Genomic DNA, 24,943 nt, shown 5'->3' with positions numbered 1-24,943 from the left:
GAATTGGAGTGTTAAAGGAAGTGCCTGATCCTGTCAGATCCTGATTGTAGTAGATTCAATGGTGAAATAGGGGGAAGTAAGTGGGGCCAAGAGTGCATAGCAGAAGATCTGAGGAGAGGATAGATGGATGGACAGACAGACGTATAGATGGGCAGATAAACAAGAAGACAGGAGGTGGAAGCCAAAGGAGAGTGGGGAGGATTCCAATGGGGTGGGACAGGAAGAGAAAGCAGCCTCGTGAAAGGAAGGGTTTCAAACTCTTTTCATCGTCTGCCTGAAGACCGGAGCTTTACAACAGCAAGATGAAGCGGCGCCACTGGAGCAGACTGGCCTGGCGCTTCTCAACGAATCCCAGACGCAGAGGCAGAAAAGGACCCCACCCCTACAACTACCCTCCCCAGCCAAACCCACCCAAACTACTCCCAACACAGCTCTATATCCCTCTGTGTCACCCCAGTGACTCCAATCATTCCCACTGAGATCTGAGGAATCCCGCAATGGATCCCAAAGCTGCCACCAGTTTGCATTTCACCATTCAAATTCTCTGCTGTTTTATCACCTACCTCTCGCAGTCTGCGCATGTGACTCGTCGCAATAGTATTGATGGAACTAAGGCAGTTTAGATCGATACTCCAATAAGTTCCTTCCGTAATCTCCTTTCTTTCATGCCCACTGATCTGAGGACTTGATTTTTGAGAACACCATAGTAGACACCGACAGTTTCTTTACCTTTGGGTCAGTCCACCAATGAAGTACCTTTAGGCTAGTGCAACTTAGTATAAAAAAAGAAGAATAATAACAACATTTTAACATTCTGTCATAAAGAGCACATGTTCAACTTAATACATTTGTGGGGGTCCTCATGATGACGTGGCAAGTGACACTTTGCTTCTTGTAGTGAAATATCTTGAAAACCTTACTGCTGACATGCAAAACATTAACGGGCTGTATCAACAGTGGACTAATTAAAAAAAAGACCAAAGATAGTTTTTCAGTGGAGTTTTTCAGAGGAATTTCCCTTTAAGTGCCAAATAAAGTACCAGAGTTGAATGTAACAGGGTTGAGGATTTCTTCTTAAATCAGTCATAAATCCCCTTGTGACAGGGGGAATGAAAGCTTGTTGTGTGCAACAGGGAGGGGCAATTGAATGCAAGCTTCACTGAGAAATTGAAATTCTTAAAACATTTCTAACCTGTCTATCTATGGGTAACAGGGTTGACGTTTTATGCTCGACACGCTCAGTTTCCCACCACAAAACACCAGAAAATGTACAGAAAGAGTAGAATTAGCTCACCTGACTTTACAACTATGATTTGACGAGTGGATGTTCAATGTTTCCTTTCAATAAAAACAGTCATTGTTTTTTTGCCCTATTACAATGAAAGTTCAGGTCACGTAACAAGAGTTGACCTTGAAATGAGGGACAGACGTAAAGGAATCACTCATCACATGAAAGTAATAATCTTCAGAAATGAGTTTGTCAAAGCAACAAAATAACTAGGGACTTACAATGATGGTGAGAACCTGGAGAAATGTTGGGGTTAAGTGGGTCAAAATCTTCCAAGAAGGCACGTCTTAGCAACTCTTTATGTTAAACATCAGATGTATTTCATTGTACGTGGTCTATATTAAAATGGCACTTCATTTAATATAACAGGCTTTTAAAATGCAATATTGGTGCACAAGTTCTACTTAAAATGTCAAAGGCATGCAAAAGGTACTCTTTTCGCGGAACGACCCTATTAAAGGTAATGGAGTCACGGAGGCAAGGACAAAGGTGAAAATAAGTATTCCAACACAAGCCATGTTTGGTGTGCAGCAAGGTTGGGTCAGTTCCAATTAAATGAAGTCAATTCAGGAAGTAAACTGAAATTCCACATTTTTCTCAAAGAGATTGGTATACAGTAACAAATTATTCCAACACAAGCCACGTTCGGTGTATAGTAACACTATGACCCTTACCAGTCCAGACTGAGAGAGCGCCTCCTGTAGGACGGAGGTCTATCCAGTGTAGTCTTCTCAGGTTTGGTCTGCCGCTCTTTTAGGGACAGCCGGTGAGTGAATTTGGATATGCTCGACTCTGGCCTGGATGAGGGAACACAAATACACACAGAGTCAGTACTTTGTCCAAAAAAGTAATCAACAGATGAAGCATACATCTCTAATATAACTATTCCCTTGAAGGACTATCGCTTTCTGAGAAAGCAGTGATCACTCACTGTTGGGTTGGGAAAAAGAAACAGTGAGGTCTTCATCTCTCTATATTAGGTTGGCAATGTCCCAGCTCCCCCTATCTGTCTAAATTAAAAACGGAACATTTTCATATTTCCTGTTCTTCATCACAGGCTGATTTGATGAGATTCAGCTCTGGTAATATTGCTGTGGTAACAGCATGGGGACCAGTCATTGCTTTAAAAGCAATTTGGCATCAAAGAGTTGCACTCACAAGAGCCCCGTTTATACTTGGTTCTAACATTCTTCCTTTGTCATGATCTTGTCCACATTCTGATTGTGCCAACATTTTTTAGACAGGTGTAGACGATTAAAAGATGCAAAGTGAACTGATTTTGATCAGATCTTTTAAGTGTAAACCAGCCAGATCGCTCAAGATTGATTTACAAATTGGACATCTGTCCATGTATCGACCCCAACCTAGGGGTGGCAGGTAGCTTAGTGGTTAGAGTGTTGGACTAGTAACTGGAAGGTTGGAACATCGAATTCCTGAGCTGACAAGGTACAAATCTGTTGTTCTACCCCTGAACAAGGCAGTTAACCCACTGTTACTAGGCTGTCATTGAAAATAAGAATTTGTTCTTAACTGACTTGCCTAGTTAAATAAAGATAAAATATCCTGAAGATGTTGCAAAATGCCTTCAAATTGGACACCAGTGAGCACTACCATCAAGTAGGCTAGGGTGTTGTGGATCTAATCCCATCACGATTAAAAACAAGTGTCACCCACCGGGATTGAATGCACAACCTTTGGATCCACCTAGCAAACCAAAAATTGGTTCTGTGAATCTTCCCAGAGCATTCGTTAGGTCGAGGCAAATGTTTTCACAACACAAAAACTGTCCAGTCGTGGGGGTAATTATGGAACGTTTGTATAAAACATTCTCCTGATGTTGCGAGACCTTTCCTAGAACACCTTTCATCTGTTCTTTAAATGTTCCCCAGAATGTTTCATGAGGTTGTGGTGAGAACAATGTGAGGACATCGAGAAAGATACCGTGTGTCCCTAAAACACAAAAACTGTCCAGTCGTGGTGGTAATTATGGAACGTTTGTATAAAATGTTGGGGCCTCACAGGTACTATGTTTAAACTAATATAAAGTAATACGCTGTTAATATATTTTCAATTCATTATTTCACACATTGTACCTGTGGGCTGCCCCTCATAAGAGGAGGAAGAAGACAAAAGGAAGAAGACATTACAAAAGGTACTTAACTACAGTATTGATCATTTTGATCACATTATAAAGTTGAAGAGATAATAAATTCAATATATATACAAACGTTTCGAACCCAACCTCGCATCCCATTCCTCCAACCTCACCCAGCCAACATGTCTTCATCCAACCCCCAATAGCCAGAAGGGGGAGCCATGGGAAGCATTGAACTACAGAAATTCCGCCGTGGCAACATATTCACTTTGACAATAGATATTCTGCCAGTTAAAGCTGCAATATGTAACTTTTTGGGCGACCCGACCAAATTCACAGAGAAATGTTAGTTATAGATTTGTCATTCTCATTGAAAGCAAGTCTATGCTTCCCATTCTTAAGTTTTCTTTGTGCGTCTTTTACTTTCGGTTTTGTACACCAGCTTTAAACAGTTGAAAATATCCTATTTTTGGTTATGGAAAACATATTTCACAGCGGTTTAGATGGTACAATGACTCTGAACACCCGTCAAACTCAACTCTGGACCTCGAAGCCAGTTCCCCTGCATTTTTTCATTGTTGATCTCTAATCAGGGACTGATTTAGACCTGGTGGGTGCAATTAATAATCAGGTAGAACAGGAAACCAGCAGGTTCCGCACCTCATAGGGTATAGTGCATATTGCACCTTTACAGCAACTGGGATGTTATTCCCATCGACTGAGGTCGGATTGAAAGGATCTGAGCGTTATGCTAAAACTTCTGGCAGAGATATGACCATTCTAGTCGTTTAAAAGCTTTTTCTGCATCGAGAGAGATAATACAACCGGTTGATTAAGCATTTAAGATATTTAATAGTCGACAGAGGTTATACGAGGAGAAGTGTTTTTTTTTTAACACACCCCCTTTGGTCCGTGTGGACCAATTTGGGTATGTCTCGAGACGGGATGACAACATTTTGGAAAACAGTTTCACATGCAATATCTGTGTTTGTAAAGGATAGGGGGAGATAGTGAGAAGACTGGATGGCATCCTTACCTTTTTTTAATAAGTGCAACATTTGTGCTGTATTCACATCTCTCCCAAATGAAACTTTGTGAACACCCGTGTTAATCATTTCGAGCAATAGTGGACCTAATTGATTCAACATTTTTCAAATAGAGGAGGAATCCCATCCAGGTGATATGTGCCTTTATTCATGCTATCCAATGCCCTTTTGAGTTCATTGAGAGGGATTTGGGCACCCAGTGAGGTGGCTTCCTCTGTTGAGAGAAGATGAGATCTTAACTATTTTAGAAAGGACTTCTTAGTCTGGCTTGGTGTGGATTTACAATCAGATGTGTACAGTTGTTTATAGAACTGGGAGAATCTTTTATTGATTTATTTGGGTTCGGATAATAATTCCCCCCCGTTTCAGATTCAATAGTCGCTATATCGGCTAAATTGATCACTACTGTGTAGCTTGTCGGCCAGTAAACGATTGGGACGATTACCATGGAAGTAACGATTGAGTCTAACTCGATGGATGGCAAATTCGGATGTCTGTCTTCTCACTAAATGAAGTTCTGTCTTGACTTTGGACAGAGTAATTGGTGCCATTCTTTGTTACTTTTAGTTGACATGAGTAAGAGTCCCTACTCATTAATATTATCCGGTGGTGGCCTAGCGGTTAGAGCATTGCACCGGTGACCACACGGATCCTCAACACTGGGTGCCCACATAAGTGCACCTTCAGTCCCCCCTGTACCCCCTGTTTTCACACAACTGCATGGCCTCGCACAGTACCAACTCCATCCTCAAGTTCGCTGACGACACGGCAGTAGTAGGCCGGATTACCAACAATGACGAGATGGGGCCTACAGAGAGGAGGTATGCACTCTGACGGCGTGGTGCCGGGTAAAACAACCTCTCCCTCAACGTCAGCAAAACAAAGGAGCTGATTGAGGATTTCAGGAGGAACCGGGCAGGGCATGCCCCCCCTTCCCCCCCCCATCCTCATCAACGGGGCTGCCGTGGCGACAGTCAAAAACATAAAGTTCCTCGGCAAGCACATCTCAGAGGAGCTGAAATTTTCAAAACCACATGGATACTGTGGTGAAGAAGGCAACGGCAATAACAATTCAACCTCAGGAGGCTGAAGAAATTTGGGTTCTATCCCCAAGGACCCTCACAGTGCACCATCATAAGAGCACCATCGAAAGAAAACTGTCAGGCTGCATCAAAACCTGGCACGGCAACTCCACCGCCACTGACCGCAAGGCTCTAGAGAGGGTGGTATACTCAGCCAAATGCACCATTGGTTGTACACTGCCTGCCCTCCAGGACACCTACAACACCAGGTGTCACAGGAAGGCCAAGAAGATCATCAAGGACCTCAGCCACCCGAGCCACGGCCTGTTCTCCCTGCTTCCATCATTCAGACGCGGGCAGTATACAGTAGGAACATCATTGCAAAAACTGTAAGACAAGCCAATAGCTTCTACGCCAGGACCATCAGTCGCTGAATAGCCAGCACTAAGCAGCTACAGTGCATTCAGAAAGTGTTCACACCCCCTTTTCCACATTTTGTTATGTCACAGCCTGGTTTTAAAATGGATTAAATTGGATTAAAATGTCTTGTCACTGGCCTATACGCAATACCCCATAATGTCAAAATGGAATTATGTTTTTCGAAATGTTTACAAGTGAATAAAAAAATGAAAAGGTGAAATGTCTTCAGTCAATAAGTATCCAACCCCTTTGATATGGCAAGCATAAATAAGTTCAGGAGTAAACATTTGCTTAACAAGTCACATAATAAGTTGCATGGACTCACTGTGTGCAGTAATCGTGTTTAATAACATGATTTTTGAATGACTACCTCATCTCTGTACCCCATACATACAATTATCTGTAAGGTTCCTCAGTAATTTACCCTGCCCCCACCACCCCCAATTTATCATTGTTACTGTTGTAAAAATGTATATATTATTATTTCATTCACTTCTCTTTTTGACCTGCACTGTTGGAGGTTAAGAATTTGAAGACTCTGCAATTGCAGTGCATTTGGAAAGTATTCAGACCCCTTCCCTTTTTACACATTTTGTTACGTTACAGCTTTATTCTAAAACCAAGCCATGAGGTCGAAGGAATTGTCCGTAGAGCTCCGAGACAGGATTGTGTCGAGAAACCGATCTGGGGAAGGGTACCACAAAATGTCTGCAGCCTTGAAGGTCCCCAAGAAGACAGTGGCCTCCATCATTCTTAAATGGAAGAAGTTTGGATGCCATGAGTGTGCAAAGCTGTCATCAAGGCAAAGGGTGGCTACTTTTTTGGTTACTACATGATTCCATGTGTTATTTCATAGTTTTGATGTCTTCACTATTATTCTACAATGTAGAAAATAGCAAAAATAAAGAAAAACCCTTGAATGAGTAGGTGTATAAACTTTTGACTGGTACTGTATATATATATATATACTGTATATATATTGCAGACACTTATCCAGAGCGACTTACAGGAGCAATTAGGTTTAAGTGCCTTGCTCAAGCACACAGACAGATTTTTCAGCTAGTCGACTCGTGGATTCAAACCAGCGACCTTTTTCGGTTACTGGCCCAACACTCTTAACAACTAGGCTACCTGCCGATGGGGTTAGTACTGAACACTAACCCCATCGGCTCATTTCCCACTTCCATCCCTTTCCCATTCACAAGTATATTTTCCAGTATGAATCATGTGAGAGGGTGTGGGAATATCGTCAGACGGCAGCCTAATTGATGGGAGATTAGGCCGGACAGGGGTTCAGCGCATAGTTAGCGCATTGGGCCAGTAACCGGAAGGTTGCAAGTTGAATCCCCAAGTCGACAAGGCAGACCGAGGGTTTTCTCAGGGAGAGTTGGGTTTGAGGTAATAGGACGGCCAATGATCTGGTTAGAGGTAATAGGGCGGCCAATGATCTGGTTTGAGGTAATAGGGCGGCCAATGATCTGGTTTGAGGTAATAGGACGGCCAATGATCTGGTTAGAGGTAATAGGGCGGCCAATGATCTGGTTTGAGGTAATAGGACGGCCAATGATCTGGTTAGAGGTAATAAGACAGCCAATGATCTGGTTTGAGGTAATAAGACGGCCAATGATCTGGTTTGAGGTAATAGGACGGCCACCCTTTGCTTTTGATTGTTTGTCGGCACAGTGGTTGTCCTTTAGGAAACTCCTGTTGTAGGGAGTTGAGAATAAGTGTGTGTTTTTGTGTGTGCCTGCATGTGGTGGTGGTAGGGTTATCAACAGAGGAACACGTTGCCAGAGGGGACTATCTGGTTCCTGCAGTCCCTCCTCCTGCCACCATGCAAACTTTACTTTCTACCCCTGCTACAGCTGTTCCTCATGACATCACCCAGAACGTGGGCATCCTGTGATGATGTAATCCCCTTGGAGGGACCTTCGAACCCAGCCTTACTCTCTCTCTGTGTGTGTGTGTGTGTGTGTGTGTGTGTGTGCGTGTGTGTGTGTGTGTGTGTGAGAGAGTTTGCAGAGAGATGACCTAGATTTAGTCTACCTGTTCTCCACTTAATCAAACTGACGTTGGGAATTTGTCCCTGTGATGTTACTGGTTCTGTACTGTATGCCCCCTGACACAAACTAAGGCTCATTGGTTCGTTTTCCCCTGTACCAGGGCTTCAAGGACAGTCCCTTTAGTGCCTATATTTTTGTCGATAACAACCAGATATGGCAGAGTACAATATATCAGTATGGCTTACACACACATTCACAAAGAACACACACAAACGCGTACACACACACACACACACACACACACACACACACACACACACACACACACACACACACAAAGGCTCTTTTCTCTCCCGTAGTACAAGAGTGCCTTTGTTGAGATAGACTCAATGGCTTGTGTAGTGATACGCACAAACCGTTCACCTCTCTCTCACAAACTTAATTCATTTCAGTCAAACACACCGACATCGTTGTCATGGAGCACACTCCCAGTTGCTGCGAAAAACAAATGTCACTTTCCCTCTCTGTTCTTCTGTTACCATGGCAGCAATAATGTGTTCTGATTCTTTCCCGAAGCGTCCGTGTTCACGACTGTAGGCGCTCTGCTAAAGCACTGATTGTTCAGCTCTTCTATACTCCTTTCACAAAGCCTCTCATTATCAGTGCAGTTTCACTTCGCTTGGAGCCGTAGGTAAGAGCCTGTTACTGGAGACCGATTGTAATTGGATAGTCAGGGTTTAAGCAACTAGCTTCCACTCAAAACTAAACGTTGAATTAACAGAGTTCCTACTGGGCAAGAACTGGATGAATCAACATTGTTTCCACATCATTTCTCAATGTGATGTGACGTAGAATCTATGTGGAAAATGCATTGGATTTGCAAAAAGGCATTCAAAAAATAAACACAAAACGATTGTTTGAGGGTCAAATTACAACCACAGAATTATGTCATCATGGTAACCAATTTTCAACATAGACACACCTTATATAAAATATGTTGAATTTGTACCTTTGAAACAACGTCAGATCTTCAACGTTATATCCACCATCAGACAGCACCTCCCAGAGAGCTGATCATTCTACAGCTATCCATTTGGTCTCCCATCCAGAGTTATCACTAACTACTACCAACGTACTATTGTGAGAATGATTATTGAGCGATCTATTAATAACTAAATAGATTCACTGTTGCTATCGAAGTCATTCCAAAGGGTGGGTTTAACGGAGCAAAAAAAATGTAAACATTCTATGAGTCATATATCATCAATTATACTGTTCAGGCCTATATAGCATTTGTGAAGTCATCAACAGCTATTGTTTCAATTCAAACCAGGGTTCAACTAAAAATAGACCATTACAAATAGGCCCAGGGTTTCAAGCTTTAGGTTTATGTCAAATTTAATCTTCAAGTTAATAATGTAAACTCAGCAAAAAAAGAAACGGCCCTTTTCAGGACCCTGTCTTTCAAAGATAATTAGTAAAAATCAAAATAACTTCGCAGATCTTCATTGTAAAGGGTTTAAACAAACTGTTTCCCTGCTTGTTCAATGAACTATAAACAATGAATGTACATGCACCTGTGGAACGGTCGTTAAGACACTAACAGCGTATAGACGGTAGGCAATTAAGGTCACAGTTATGAAAACTTAGGACACTAAAGAGGCCTTTCTACTGACTCTGGAAAACACCAAAAGAAAGATGCCCAGGGTCCCTGCTCATCTGTGTGAACGTGCCTTAGGCATGCTGCAAGGGGGCATGAGGACCGCAGATGTGGCCAGGGCAATGTCCGTACTGTGAGGCGCCTAAGACAGCACTACAGGGAGACAGGACGGACAGCTGATCGTCCTTGCAGTGGCAGACCACGTGTAACAACACAGGATCGGTACATCCGAACATCACACCTGCGGTACCTGTACAGGATGGCAACAACAACTGCCCGAGTTATACCAGGAACGCACAATCCCTCCATCAGTGCTCAGACTGTCCGCAATAGGCTGAGAGAGGCTGGACTGAAGGCTTGTAGGCCTGTTGTAAGACCGGTCCTCACCAGACATCACCAGCAACAATGTCGCCTATGGGTACAAACCCACCGTCGCTGGACCAGACAGGACTGGCAAAAAGTGCTCTTCACTGACAAGTCACAGGTTTTGTTTCACCAGGGGTAATGGTCGGAATTGCGTTTATCGTCGAAGGAATGAGCGTTACACCGAGGCCTGTACTCTGGAGTGGGATCAATTTGGAGGTGGAGGGTCCGTCATGGTCTGGGACGGTGTGTCACAGCATCATCAGACTGAGCTTGTTGTCATTGCAGGCAATCTCAACGCTGTGTTGTTACAGGGAAGACATCCTCCTCCTTCATGTGGTACCCTTCCTGCAGGCTCATCCTGACATGACCCTCCAGCATGACAATGCCACCAGCATACTGCTCGTTCGGTGCGTGATTTCCTGCAAAACAGGAATGTCAGTGTTCTGCCATGGTCAGCGAAGAGCCTGGATCTCAATCCCATTGAGCACGTCTGGGACCTGTTGGATCGGAGGGTGAGGGCTAGGGCCATTCCCCCCAGAAATGTCCGGGAACTTGCAGGTGCCTTGGTGGAAGAGTGGGGTAACATCTCACAGCAAGAACTGGCAAATCTGGTGCAGTCCATGAGGAGGAGATGCATTGCAGTACTTAATGCAGCTGGTGGCCACACCAGATACTGACTGTTACTTTTGATTTTGACCCCCCTTTGTTCAGAGACACATTATTCCATTTCTGTTGGTCCCATGTCTGTGGAACTTGTTCAGTTTATGTCTCAGTTGTTGAATCTTGTTACGTTCTTACAAATATTTACACATGTGAAGTTTGCTGAAAATAAACGCAGTTGACAGTGAGTGGACGTTTCTTTTTTTGCTGAGTTTATATGTTCACGTCTCCAACTAAACCAAAAATGAAAGTTAAAGAATAGGATTAAGCCAGTAGCTCAGATGAAACTATCCAAGTATTAGATACATCTCCTTTAAAATGTTGATATTTGGTTGCTTTGTCAACCGAACACAATTCGATATATCTTTTGTAATACAGCAAATATCTTAAAGGTACAAACTAATGTAAATGTTTTTAATTCAACCTTACAATTAGTAACTCATCCATGGCCACATTTTGAGGTTACTGTAAATATAAAAGTATATGTAATCATAGAAAAATGTGCATGTTCAAGATACTGTAGAAAAAATACTTCAAAAGTCACAGGTCTGTGGAGTTCTTCACAATATAAATATCGGTGCAGAATCTCGAACGGCATTGATCACTTGCACTAGGTACTTTTAATGTAATCTCAACTACAATCCAGGTCTTTTGGTTAGATGAAGATGAAGCACATTGATAACACATGAAATTGTTGTATACAGTGTAATACGTTGCAAGAACTGACTCTGTGGACAATAACAGGGTTTAACATAATTTTTGAATGACTACCTCATCTCCGTACCCCACGCATACATTTATCTGTAAGGTCCCTCAGTCGAGCAGCGAATTTCAAACACAGATTCAACCACAAAGACCAAGGAGGTTTTCCAAGGCCTTGCAAAGAAGGGCACCTATTGGAAGATTGGTAAAAAGCAGACAATGAATATCCCTTCGAGCATGGTGAAGTTATTTTGACTTTGGATGGTGTATCAATACACTCAGGCACTTCAAGGATACAGGTGTCCTTTCTAACTCAGTTGCCAGCGAGGAAGGAAACCATTCAGGGATTTCACCATGAGGCCAATGGTGACTTTAAAACAGTTACAGAGTTTAATGGCTGTTGTGGGAGAAAACTGAGGATGGATCAATAACATTGTAGTTACTAACCTAATTGACAGAGTGAAAAGAAGGAAGCCTGTACAGAATAAAACTATTCCAAAACATGCATCCTGTTTGCAACAAATCAAATAAAAAAACGTTTTTTTTCCATATGTGCTAAATATACAACTGGTGTAGACTTTACCGTGTAATACTTGCTTATGAGCATTTCCCAGCGATGGAGAGTTTAAAATAATAATACAAATACACAAGAATGGAGCTATATACAGGGAGTACCAGTACCAGATCAATTTGTAGAGGTACGAGGTATTTGAGGTAGATACTGTATGTACATGAAGGCAGGGTAAAGTGACTAGGCCTCAGCATAGATGATAATAATAAGACAGAGTAGCAGTAGGAAATGATGTGTGTAAAAGTGTGTGTGTGTGTTTGTGTTGTGTTGGTATGCGTGTGTCTGTGTTATGTGTGTGTGCTTATGTAGTGTATGTGAATGTGTGTGGGTTTGTAGTGTCAATGTAGTGTGTGTGAGTGAGTGTGTATGTGGTGTGTATAGTCTAGTGAGTGTGTGTAGGGCCAGTGCAGATAGTTTGGGTACCATTAATGTACTATTTAGCAGTCTGGCTACTTAGCGGTCTTATGGCTTGGGGGTAGAAGCTGTCTCAGAGGGGCCTGCAGAGTGGTGCAGTGGCCTAAGGCACTACATTGCAGTGCTATCTGTGCCACTAGAGAACCTGGTTTGAGTCCAGGCTCTGTCGCAGCTGGCCGCGACCAGGAGGCCCATGGGGTGGTGACAAATGGCCCAGTGTCGTCCGGGTTAGGGGAGGGTTTGGCCGGCCAGGATGTCCTTGTCCCATCGCGTTCTTCGACTCTTGTGGCGGGCTGGGTGCCTGCACGCTGACACGGTCGCCATGTGTACGGTGTATCCTCCGACACATTGGTGCGGCTGGTTTCTGGGTTAAGTGGGCATTGTTGTCAAAAAGCAGTGCGGCTTGGCTGGGTCGTGTTTTGGAGGACGCACGGCTCTCAACCTTTGCCTCTCCTGAGTCCGTACGGGAGTTGCAGTGATGGGACAAAACTGTAACTACCAATTGAATAACACAAAATTGGGGAGAAAAAGGGGAATATAAAAAAAAGAAAAAAAGCTGTCTCGGAGCCTATTGGTCCGAGAGCCGATACTCCGGTACCATTTTCCAGATGGTAACAGGCTTGTGTGTCCGGAGTCTTTGGCAATTTTTCGGGCCTTCCTCGGACACCACCTGATATAAAGGTCCTGGATGGCAGGGAGTTCAGCCCCAGTGATGTACAAGGCACTAAAGTAATGCTGTAAAGAATGTGGCAAAGCAATTCACTTTTTGTCCTGAATACAAAGTGTTATGTTTGGGACAAATCCAATACAACACAGTACTGAGTACCACTCTCCATATTTTCAAGCATAGTGATGGCTGCATCATGTTATGGGTATGCTTGTAATCATTTTTCAAGTTTTTCATGATAAAAAAGAAACGGAATGGAGCTAAGCACAGGCAAAATCCTAGAGGAAAACTTTGTTCAGTCTGCTTTCCACCAGACACTGGGAGATGAATTCACCTTTCAGCAGGACAACAACCTAAAACAAGGTCAAATCTACACTGGAGTTGCTTACCAAGAACACAGTGACTGTTCCTTAGTAGCCACGTTACAGTTTTAATTGTAATCTGCTTGAAAATCTATAGCACGACTTAAAAATGGTTGTCTAGCAATGATCAACAACTAATTTGACAGAGCTTTGAAGAACGTTTTAAAGAAAAATGGGCAAAGGTTGCACACTCCAGGTGTGCAAAGCTCTTAGAGACTTACCCTGAAAGATTCACAACTGTAATCACTGCCAAACGTGATTCTAACATATATTGACTCAGCGGGTTGAATACTAATCTAATCAAGATATATTAGTGTTTTGCAAATGTTATTTTTCTTTCACTTTGACATTAGAGTGCTTTGTGTAGATCGTTGTCAAAAAATGACAATTCCGTCCATTTTAATCCCCCTTTTTAACGAAACAAAATCTGGAAAAAGTAGAGAATACTTTCTGAAGGTACTGTATATGGTTGAACATGCAATGATAACCCATTTAGAAGTTTTTCCATTGGAATTTGTCGAATTCCCAATGTGCTATCACTATGCTTAAAACCAGTGGTGGAAAAAGTACTGAAAAGTCATACTTGAGTAAAAGTAAAGATACCTTAACAGAAAATGACTCAAGTAAAAGTGAAAGTTACCCAGTAAAATACTACTTGAGTAAAAGTCTAAATGTATCTGATTTAAATGTACTTAAGTACAGTGGTAGAAAAGCACTCAATTGTCATACTTGAGTAAAAGTACAAAGTAAAGGTAAATGCTTTACATCAAATTCCTTATATTAAGCAAACCAGACGGCACAATTTTCGTATTATTTTTAATTACGGACAGACAGGGGCACACTCCAAACTGAATAAAAAGATTTATCTTAAACTAGGTACTTGTGTTTCATGAGTCTGCCAGATCAGAGGCAGTAGGGATGACAACGTGTTATGTTGATAGGTGCCCTAATTCTGTCCTGGTTGAGCATTCTAAATGTAATGAGTACTTTTAAGTGTCATGTAAAATGTACGGAGTAAAACATACATTATCTTCTTTAGGAATGGAGTGGAGTAAAAGTAAAAATTGTCAAAAATATAAATACTAAAGTAAAGTACAGATTAGTAGTACTTGTCAGATCCTGACTTACAGATCCTTTTTATGTCTCTATTTTGGTTTGGGTTTTTGGTTTGGGCATGAGTTGGGGTGGGCATTCTATGTTTTTGTGTTCTATGTTTTCTATTACTGTGTGTTTGGCCGGGTGTGGTTCTCAATCAGAGGCAGCTGTCTATCGTTGTCTCTGATTGAGAACCATACTTAGGCAGCCTTTTCCCACCTATGTCTTGTGGGTAGTTATTTTCTGTTTAGTGTTTTCTGCACCTTACAGGACTGTTTCGGTGTTTGTTAATTCACGTTGTTGTTTTAGTGTTCAGTCAAATTAAAATCATGAACACGTACCACGCTGCGCTTTGGTCCACACCTTCTTCATGCAACGATGACCGTTACAGTACTTCAAAGTACTTTTTACTTAAGTACTTCACACCACTGCTAAAAAAAACATCTAAAAACACAAACAAACTTTTGAGTGAGTGAATAAAGATTGAAATTTCATTGATCAAACAAAAATGGCCCACGTTGAAATGACGTGCTGTGCCCAGTGGGTTGCTAGTGTTTTCCTTTAGCTTGGTAGTAGCGGTATGAAGGTCACACAGCACCAGTTGAATACCAGCATTACTCCTCAATGTACTAGAAACACATGTGTATGGTGTGTTGTCATCAGGAATGTGCACAGACCTTTCAGGGGGCAGGTGCTCAAAATGAAAACACCTTTTTTGACTTTCATAATTAATATCTCAAAATTCATAACGTACCAAATGCCTCTGCAGCATAGGCCTATTTATTTCTGCAACAACACACTCACTCATCTTCACAAATGAGCAAGCAAGTCACAGCGCCTCCTAAGCACATGATTTGTCATCGGGAAAAGAGGGTGGGCTATCAGCTTATCATTGATGTTGATGATGAATGTAAATCTGCTCGTTAGCCCGACTTATCTTCAATGCTCGTATCAAATAATTACTTCAAAATATAATATTTATAATCTTCTTACTCACTATATATGGCTGGCTGACTAGAGGCTTGTATGGATGCAGGTACAGTATGTTATCGTAATGTACTGTTAAATCAACGTTTCTTTGGAAATTTACGGTAACATACTGCACTTTCTTCTACAGTAACTTTCAGGTAACTGGCTGCCAGTAAGTTACCGTAAAAACAACAGGGTTATATATATTGTTTTACAGTGTAGAGTGTAGAAAACCTGTGTTGTTCCTGCCCTGACACACATGTGCAACCCGACTGAAGAAGGGATTGAGTTGGGTCGGAAGGGTCGTTGATGCAGTCTGAGTGTATCAGCCAACCAGACTGTATATTGATAATGATGTGGGCTAAATCAAGTGTTATCAAGTATCAATCAAATGTTATGTTGCTTTGGCAGTACTGTTGATATTCAAACTAGGTAGCTAGTTACACACACTTGACCGGTGACCTCATCTCTCAAGCAATGCATGTCTGGATACCGGGCATGCACAATCTCTACAAGGCAGACTGGGAAACAGGCCTATCTCATTGACAATCTCTACAAGGCAGACTGGGAAACAGGCCTATCTCATTGACAATCTCTACAAGGCAGACTGGGAAACAGGCCTATCTCATTGACAATCTCTACAAGGCAGACTGGGAAACAGGCCTATCTCATTGACAATCTCTACAAGGCAGACTGGGAAACAGGCCTATCTCATTGACAATCTCTACAAGGCAGACTGGGAAACAGGCCTATCTCATTGACATAAGTATTCACACCTCTGAGTCAATGCATGTAAGAATCACCATTGGCAGTGATTTTTTTGTTTTGTACAGGCTTCCTTCTTTTCACTCTGTCAATTAGGTTCGTATTTTGGATTAACTACAATGTTGTTGATCCGTCCTCAGTTTTCTCCCGTCACACCCAATAAACTCTGTTACTGATTTAGCTGGTTGTTGATCATAGCTTGACGGCCATTTTCAAGTCTTGCCATAGATTTCCAAGCCAATTTAAGTCAAAGCTGTAACGAGGCCACTCGGGAACATTTAATATCGTCTTGGTAAGCAACTCCAGTGTATATTTGGCCTTGTGTTTTAAGTTACTGTCCTTCTGCAAGGGGAATTACTCTCCCGGTGTCTGTTGGAAAGTAGACTGAACCAGGTTTTCCTCCAGGATTTTATTACGCGACATTATGTGACTTGTTAAGCACATTTGTACTCCCAAACGTATTTAGGCTTGCCGTAACAAATGGGTTGAATACTTGACATGTCAACTTTTTAAAAATTTTGAATTCATTAAATCTAACAACACAATTCCACTTTGAGATTATGGGGTATTGTTTATTTGTATTTATTAGGGATCCCCGCTACTTCCTGCCAAGGCAGATACTCTTCCTGGGGTCCAAACACATTAAGGCACTTACATTACACATAAAACTAAAGATACAACAGTACATATATCATATAACATTTTTACACCACTACATAGCTACAATACAAAAAGTCATATAGCACCATACAACAACATTACACTGTACGTGTGTGTAGAGTGTGTGTACTACCGTGTGTGTGCGTATACATGTGTCTGTACCTGTGTGTGTGTCTCTTCACAGTCGCCGCTGTTCAATAAGGTGTATTTGTTTCTGTGTTTTCTTTCTGATTCTACTGCATTCATCAGTTACCTGAAGTGGAACAGAGTTAAATGTCGTCATAGCTCTATGTAGTACTGTGCGCCTGTTCTGGACTTAGGGATTTTGAAGAAACCTCTGGTGGCATGTACTGTATCTTAGTCTCCAGTGTCTATGCTGCAATAGTCTATGTGCTGGGGGGGGGGCTAGGGTCAGTCTGTTATATCTTGGTGTAATTCTCCTGTCTTATATGGTGTCCTGTGTGAATTTAAGTATTCTCCCTCTAATTCTCTCTCTCTCCCTCCCCTCCTGGAGGACCTGAGCCCTAGGACCAAGCCTCAGGACTACCTGGCCTGACGACTCCTGGCTGTCCCCAGTCCACCTGGTCGTGCTGCTACTCCAGCTTCAACTGTTCTGCATGCGGCTAAGGAACCCTGACCTGTTCACCAGACGTGCTACCTTGTCCTGGACCTTGCTGTTTTCAACTCTCTGAATGTTCGGTTATGAAAATCCAACTGACATTTACTCCTGACATTTGACCCGGCTGGTTATCTATGAACATTTGAACATCTTGAAGAACAATTTAGCCTTAAATGGCGATGTACTCTTATAATCTCCACCCGGCAGAGTCAAAAGAGGACTGGCCACCCCTCAGAGCCTGGTTCCTCTCTAGGTTTTTTTTCCGAGGTTCCTGCCTTTCTAGGAGTTTTTCCTAGCCACCTTGCTTCTACATCTGCATTGCTTACTGTTTGGGGTTTTAGGTTGGGTTTCTGTACAGCACTTTGTGACATCTGCTGATGTAAAAATGGTGTATAAATACATTTGATTGATATACAGGAAGTTTACATAGCCAAAACCATTTAAAACTCAGTTTTTCACAATTCCTGACATTTAATCATAGTAAACATTCTCTGTCTTAGGTCAGTTAGGAACACCACTTTATTTTAAGAATGTGAAATGTCAGAATAATAGTAGCGAGAAGGATTTATTTCAGCTTTTAGTTCTTTCATCACATTTCCAGTGGGTCAGAAGTTTATAAGTTTACATACACTCAATTATTCCACAAGCTTCCCACAATCAGTTGGGTGAATTTTGGCACATTCCTCCTGACAGAGCTGGTGTAACTGAGTCAGGTATGTAGCCCTCTTGTTCGCACACGCTTTTTCAGTTCTGCCCACAAATTTTCTATGGGATTGAGGTCAGGGCTTTGTGATGGTCACTCCAATACCTTGACTTTATTGTCCTTAAGTCATTTTGCCACAACTTTGGAAGTATGCTTTGGGTCATTGTCCATTTGGAAGACCCATTTGCAACCAAGCTTCAACTTCCTGACTGATGTCTTGAGATGTTGCTTCAATATATCCATATAATTCTCCTTCCTCATGTTGCCATCTATGTTGTGAAGTGCACCAGTCCCTCCTGTAGCAAAGCACCCCCACAACATGATGCTGCCCCCCCATGCTTCACTGTTGGGATGGTGCTCTTCGGCTTGCAAGCGTCCCCCTTTTTCCTCCAAACACAACGATGGTCACTATGGCCAAACACTTCTATTTTTGTTTCATCAGACCAGAGGACATTTCTCCAATAAGTACAATCTTTGTCCCCATGTGCAGTTGCAAACCGTAGTCTGGCTTTTTTATGGTGGTTTTGGAGCAGTGGCTTCTTCCTTGCTGAGTGGCCTTTCAGGTTATGTCGATATAAGACTCATTTTACTGTGGATATAGATAATTCTGTACCTGTTTCCTCCAGCATCTTCACAAGGTCCTTTGCCGTTGTTCTGGGATTGATTTGCACTTTTCGCACCAAAGCACGTTCATCTCTAGGAGACAGAATGCGTCTCCTTCCTGAGCGGTATGACGGCTGCGTGGTCCAATGTTGTTTATACTTGCATTCAATTGTTTGTACAGATGAACGTGGTACCTTCAGGCGTTTGGAATTTGTTCCCAAGGATGAACCAGACTTGTGGAGGTCTACAATTATTTTTCTGAGGTCTTGGCTGATTTATTTTTATTTTCCCATGATGTCAAACAAAGAGGCACCGAGTTTGAAGGTAGGCCTTGAAATACATCCACAGCTACACCTCCAATTGACTCAAGTGATGTCTATCAGAAGCTTCTAAAGCCATGACATCATTTCCTGGAATTTTCCAAGCTGTTTAAAGGCACAGACAAGTTAGTATATGTAAACGTCTGACTCACTGGAATTGTGACACAGCGAACTATAAGTGAAATAATTTGTCTGTAAACAATTGTTGGAAAAATTACTTGTGTCATGCACAAAGTAGATGTCCTAACCGACTTGCCAAAACTATAGTTTGTTAACAAGAAATTTGTGGAGTGGTTGAAAAACGAGTTTTAATGACTCCAATCTAAGTGCATGTAAACTTCCGACTTCAACTGTACATGTGTGTACGAGCTGTGTGCAAGTAGTTTAAACAGACAGCTCTGTGCATTCAGCTTGTCAACGTGTTGTACAAAATTAGTAGTGATAAAGTCAATCTCTCCTACACTTTGAGCCATGAGAGATTGACATCCATATTACTAACGCTAGCTCTCTGTGTACATTTACATTCTGTTCTGAGCCAACTGTCCCTTTCCTTTGTGTAGTCTAGTGACAAAAAAAAATCTCATTTAATCCATTTTAAATTCAGGCTGTAGCAAAATGTGTAAAAATGCAAAGGGTGTGAATACTATCTGAAGGCGCTGTATTATTGCTTAAGAAGCTGTTGCTTTGTTTCATCTCAATCTCAGCCAACTGAGCTTTGACACATCGCACACACACACACACACACACACACACGCACGCACGCACGCACGCACGCACGCACACACGCACACACACACACACACACACACACACACACACACACACACACACACACACACACACACACACACACACACACACACACACACACACATACATACTTATTATTGTTATCATGATGGCATGGCAATCCCCTCTCTTGTTCGATCCAGGAACATACTCTAAAGTGTTTCATTAGCCAAACAAAAAGGCTTTCAATGCCCCAATCATAAAGACCAGGGCCAAGCTATGAACATATCTAATTAAACCTTCCTCAAAGAAAGGCTTGTTTTCCATGGGGACATCCCAAATGGCACTCTATTCCCTATGTGGTGCACTACTCTTGACCAGGGCCCAAATAGCTCTGGTCAAAAGAAGTGCACTATGTAGGGAATATGGTGCCATTTGGGAAGCACCCATCTCTAACTGCTTCCAAACCGACGTCTGGAATCTCTAGATGTACATTGGTTTCTTAACATGGCAGACGATGCCTCTTTTATTTCACTTTGACGCGGCCTAGAATAGGCCAATAAAATCTATTGATATTTTCGAGATAACAAGCAAATTTCTCCAATAATTCAATAATTGAATGACCGAGCCCTGGCATGGAAAGTGTGTATTGGAGTGACGTGTCATCGGTAGGGGAGTAGGTTGTCACAGCTTAAGGCGACCGTGATGCCCATTATGTCTACATGACACCTTACAATACATGGGTATAAATCAATTAGTATTTCAATTACATATTTCAAGGCCGTAACATTAGAACTTTCTAAAAAAAAGTATCTTTTAAGGAAAATGTATTTAGATATTTAAAAACTGTAAATGTTTATCTTTAGCTCACAATGTCATTTAAAAGTATGCTTTAAAGCGGCAATCAGTAACTTTTTGGGTGACTTGACCAAATTCACATAGAAATGTGAGTTCTAGATCTGTCATTCTCATTGAAAGCAAGTATGGTTTTGTTTATTTGCACAAATAGAAAGACAGTTTGTAACAGTCAAAAACAACAACAACAGTATGTGCAGAAGGGGGAAAAAGCCCAAAAGGGCTTGTCGAGTAATCCCCCCGTAATGGTCATAAATCACGCAGATTCAGCAGTGTGGACAAACAAATTATAAACTAAAAACTACATGCAAAAGAGATAAAGGAGTTGAAAATTGAAAATGGACAAAAAGTCAAGCTACTGGGTGGGTGTAGAACTGTGATGGACAGTAGGTGCCTTTCTTTGTAACGACGGCAGGTATAGCTTGGCAAAGGCAGGCGGGAATGGCTTCCACATCATAAGGCCTCTGTAGGTAAATCAGAATTGAGAACCGGTTGTTCCTGAATATGGGTGACGTAGCTGTTGTTTCTGTTTCTTGTTGAGTAGTTATGGAATCCACACGTGGCTGTAAAATAATGTTTGAAGAAAGAGCGCAAAAGTGATTTAAAGTGCCGTAAACAAATTTGAGCCACTTGAAAATAATGACTTTGATAAATATTTAGGAGTCCAATTAATTTTTTAAAAGTGGCGCTGAATGGTTTCTAAAACCGGCAGATGATATTGCTATTACAAAGCGTTTCTGCAGGTTAGTAGTAGTTTGGTATGGTGTGTGCTGGCCCATATCATGTTACAGGAAATGATGAATGGGAAGATCATTGCGTAATAAGAGACTGAGAACGGTGCTTCTCTTTAGGAGATATCTAATCGGCCATTGTCTTCAGGTGTGCTTTCCATGACAGTTCATCATCAATCAGAACGACAAGAAAGCGGGTTGTACAGGCACGATCAACAGGAATATCATCAATATGGACCCCTATATAATCTGCATTGTATTTTCATTTTCTTTGGACCAAATAATAAACACGAGGTTTTTTAGATTCATTGATAGTGCCCCATAGTGCTCTCATTTTGGTCTTATGCTTTGAGAGTTCACTGTCCTAGTAGACTTTTTGGGTTGTGTATGATAATTTGTTTCTATATGTTTTGAATCTTATATGGTTGAATGGAATAGGGTTTGAAAGATAAACTTTTTGTAGAATTTGTTCTTAAAAAGAAAGGGATTTAATAATACCATTGGCCAGCCAGGGTTTTCTTATTTTAAACGGAAAAACTGTGTGCTGAGGATCATCAGCCTCTAACTCTCATTCCAATAAACTTCCTGTATCAGATTCTTAAAATGATTGATTGATGCCATCAACCTGTCTCCTTACTGACGTCGATGGCATTAGGGATATGGGAAAATTATCAGAAATATCCATGCAAAGGATAGCAGAAAATAATTCCTTAGAAAAAACAATGTGTAAATGTGTTATCAATCAAGGTTGCTGAGTTTTTTTGTTTCGGTGTGAAAATCACAGGATAAAAACAATGTGAATACATGGTATTCACAAAGACTTTAGTAAGATCATGAATGACAGAGTTTACGATTGTAATATTGAAGTCTCCCATTAAATAACAGTTATTCCCCTCCCTGGTTACTATAGCAAGTGCGTTGGCCAAGCGGAGGTTGAATTTTATGATATTATCACTGGTTTCCACAAACGTAGTTTCTCCAGAGGGGAAAAATATATCTTCAATATAATTTCTTTGCGAGAATCCTATGTCCTCCTTAATGTACAAGGAGACTCCTCCACCGGTTCGGCCTTCTCTATACCTGTAGACCTGATTATAGTTATCAATATGGTAAACCTCTACATTATCTTTATGCAACCATGTCCCTGTATCTCCAAGAATAGAAAAACTGCAATTAATGGTAGATAATCCACGGATAAGGTTATCAGCGTTTTTAGGCAAACTACAAGCGTTTATACGCAAAAGAGGTAAAGCATTATGTCTAAATTTATTTTTCTGGCTGATGTCCAAAATGAAATCCTTCTCAAGGAAACACTTACAGTTTGACAAAAGACGTTGCTTTATTCCGGGAAAGCAATTTATGTCAGGATCACTCCCAGATAGAAAAGCATTACTATTACTTATCAAATCAATCTCACATTCGTCAATGGAATTTGTAGCATTAGATATTATATTCCACCTAGATGAAGCTCTTCATCACTGAGATGATTAAATGGACAATGGTTCAATACACCTAGATTGCGTACACAATCATATCATTATTGGGAAGAAATTAGCAGCAATTTGTCAGACATTATTGTCACACCCTGACCATAGTTTGCTTTGTATGTTTCTATGTTTTGTTTGGTCAGGGTGTGATCTGAGTGGGCATTCTATGTTACATGTCTAGTTTGTCTATTTCTATGTTTGGCCTGATATGGTTCTCAATCAGAGGCAGGTGTTAGTCATTGTCTCTGATTGGGAACCATATTTAGGTAGCCTGTTTGGTGTTGGGTTTTGTGGGTGATTGTTCCTGTCTCTGTGTTTGCACCAGATAGGGCTCGTTTGGGTTTTCACATTTCTTGTTTTGTTAGTCTGTTCATGTGTAGTTTCTTTATTAAAGAACCATGAATAATAACCACACTGCATTTTGGTCCGCCTCTCCTTCAACTCAAGAAAACCGTTACAATGATAAAGAGCTAACGCTGTAGATATCAGTCACGATGAAAGGAAGTGACCGACACAATCACTGAGAATGACATGGAACATCAGCATACTGAGCCGTGCTTTTGTGATCACTGTCGCGACGGCCTCGTGATCTCTCTGTGATTTATCATCTCTGGGCCTCACTACAGGGTGATCATAGCCGATGACAGCGTATTCACCCAGGGCACTGGCCTCCCTCGTAGCTGGGAGCAGTTTCGCTCTCTTCTTACGAAGTCTGTCGGAGAAGTCCTCATCTTATGTATACAGGCGTGTTCTTCAGGAATGTTCTGGCCTTGGAGAGGATTAGCTGCTTGTCCTCGAACCTCAGCAGTTTGACCACCACCGACCGTGGTCGTTCAGCATCCCTTCGGAATGTTCCATTATTTTGTGCAAGTTCGATTTCAATGTTTTTTTTTTTAGTCCAGCTTCAGATTGTTTGTCAACAACTAGCACACTTTGCGCTAAGGTGTCAGCACACGTTTCAGCCCCATGATCAGACGTGATTCCCGCAATTACAATGTTGCTGCGCCTGCATTGATTCTCCATGGAATCCAGTTTCTCAAGGCAATCAAACATTTCGTGGACCTTTTGTCCCGTTAATTTTAAATCTCATCAATGTCTTTTTGGGAGCATTGCAAACTGGTCTTGTACTTCCCTGACTAGCGTATCAATCCGGTTGTTTTCAGAATCTAAAACAATCCGTATAAAAGATCGGAAGTTGGCCTCCTGTCCGTTTAGCATTTCGTCATAGAAAGTCCTTTGTTGGGCAAGGGTCTCTACATTTTCAGCAGAAACATAGTCCTCCTCAGATTTTTTGTTATGAGTGTTGGGCGGTGGCATATTGAGGTTAGGAATGGAATGCAAACTCTCTTAACTATCACACATACAGTAAACCATGATTTGTCAATAAAGATCTGATGTAGTGGGGTGATCCTTGTTGTGGAAATCCTTAGCGTTATCACTTACAATCAAGCAAATCCCATTTGTATTTACAGTAAGTGCTCTGTTCTGCTTGTTGCCGCGAGGTGCTAAGAAGTGGTAGCTCTGTTCTATGTGCACTATTTCTATGCTTCCTGTTCTTTTATCTTCGGTTTTGTGCACCAGCTTCAGACAGCTGAAAATGACATTTTTGGTTATTGAAAATATATTTCACAGCCTTTTAGATGGTGCAATGATTCTCTACACTATACATTGCTTGTCTTGTCACATTAACTGATCAACTGAAATTAGGTAAACTATTAAAATTTTACCAACCAGGAAATGGCAGAGCGATGTCTGCATATTACACCTTTGAGGTGTGTGTAATCGAATAAATGTGGCATTAAGAAATTACATGAATAAATGCATTTCTATAGCTTGCAAAATATTTTTTTACAACGGTGTGAGAATGCCAAGATGGAGGCGCTGTGACTTAAAAACAGCACCCCCTTGTCAGTCATCTAGTGTATATATAAATCATTGGTATAAATTGACCTTTCTTTCATTCTATTGACTTTGATGTGTCTTTCATGTGAACTGATAACCTGAACCTGAGGACATTAGATGACCTGCCAATGAAAGTGCCATTCATTTTTAATGGGGATTCACTTCCATCAGGAGTCAGTTCACTTCCTGCATTGATGGGTGACATTGGGGTAACACACACACACACACA

The 24,943-nt window shown here is 41.5% G+C and overlaps 1 protein-coding gene across 4 annotated transcripts in view; it reads right to left on the bottom strand.

The window, feature by feature from the left end:
• ankfn1b (ankyrin repeat and fibronectin type III domain containing 1b) overlaps positions 1-24,943 on the bottom strand; it is a 296,942-nt gene that overhangs the window by 41,960 nt on the left and 230,039 nt on the right. For all 4 annotated transcript variants that reach the window (XM_065007988.1, XM_065007987.1, XM_065007989.1 and 1 more), the window contains exon 6: positions 1,963-2,085. In XM_065007988.1, the coding sequence (XP_064864060.1) occupies positions 1,963-2,085 (123 nt within the window). The remainder of the gene's footprint in view (positions 1-1,962; positions 2,086-24,943) is intronic.

Source organism: Oncorhynchus nerka, linkage group LG23 (assembly GCF_034236695.1).
Source record: "Oncorhynchus nerka isolate Pitt River linkage group LG23, Oner_Uvic_2.0, whole genome shotgun sequence".
Classification (NCBI taxonomy): domain Eukaryota; kingdom Metazoa; phylum Chordata; class Actinopteri; order Salmoniformes; family Salmonidae; genus Oncorhynchus; species Oncorhynchus nerka.
Note: the sequence above shows the minus strand (reverse complement) of the source record. Positions and strands in the feature narration are given on the sequence as shown.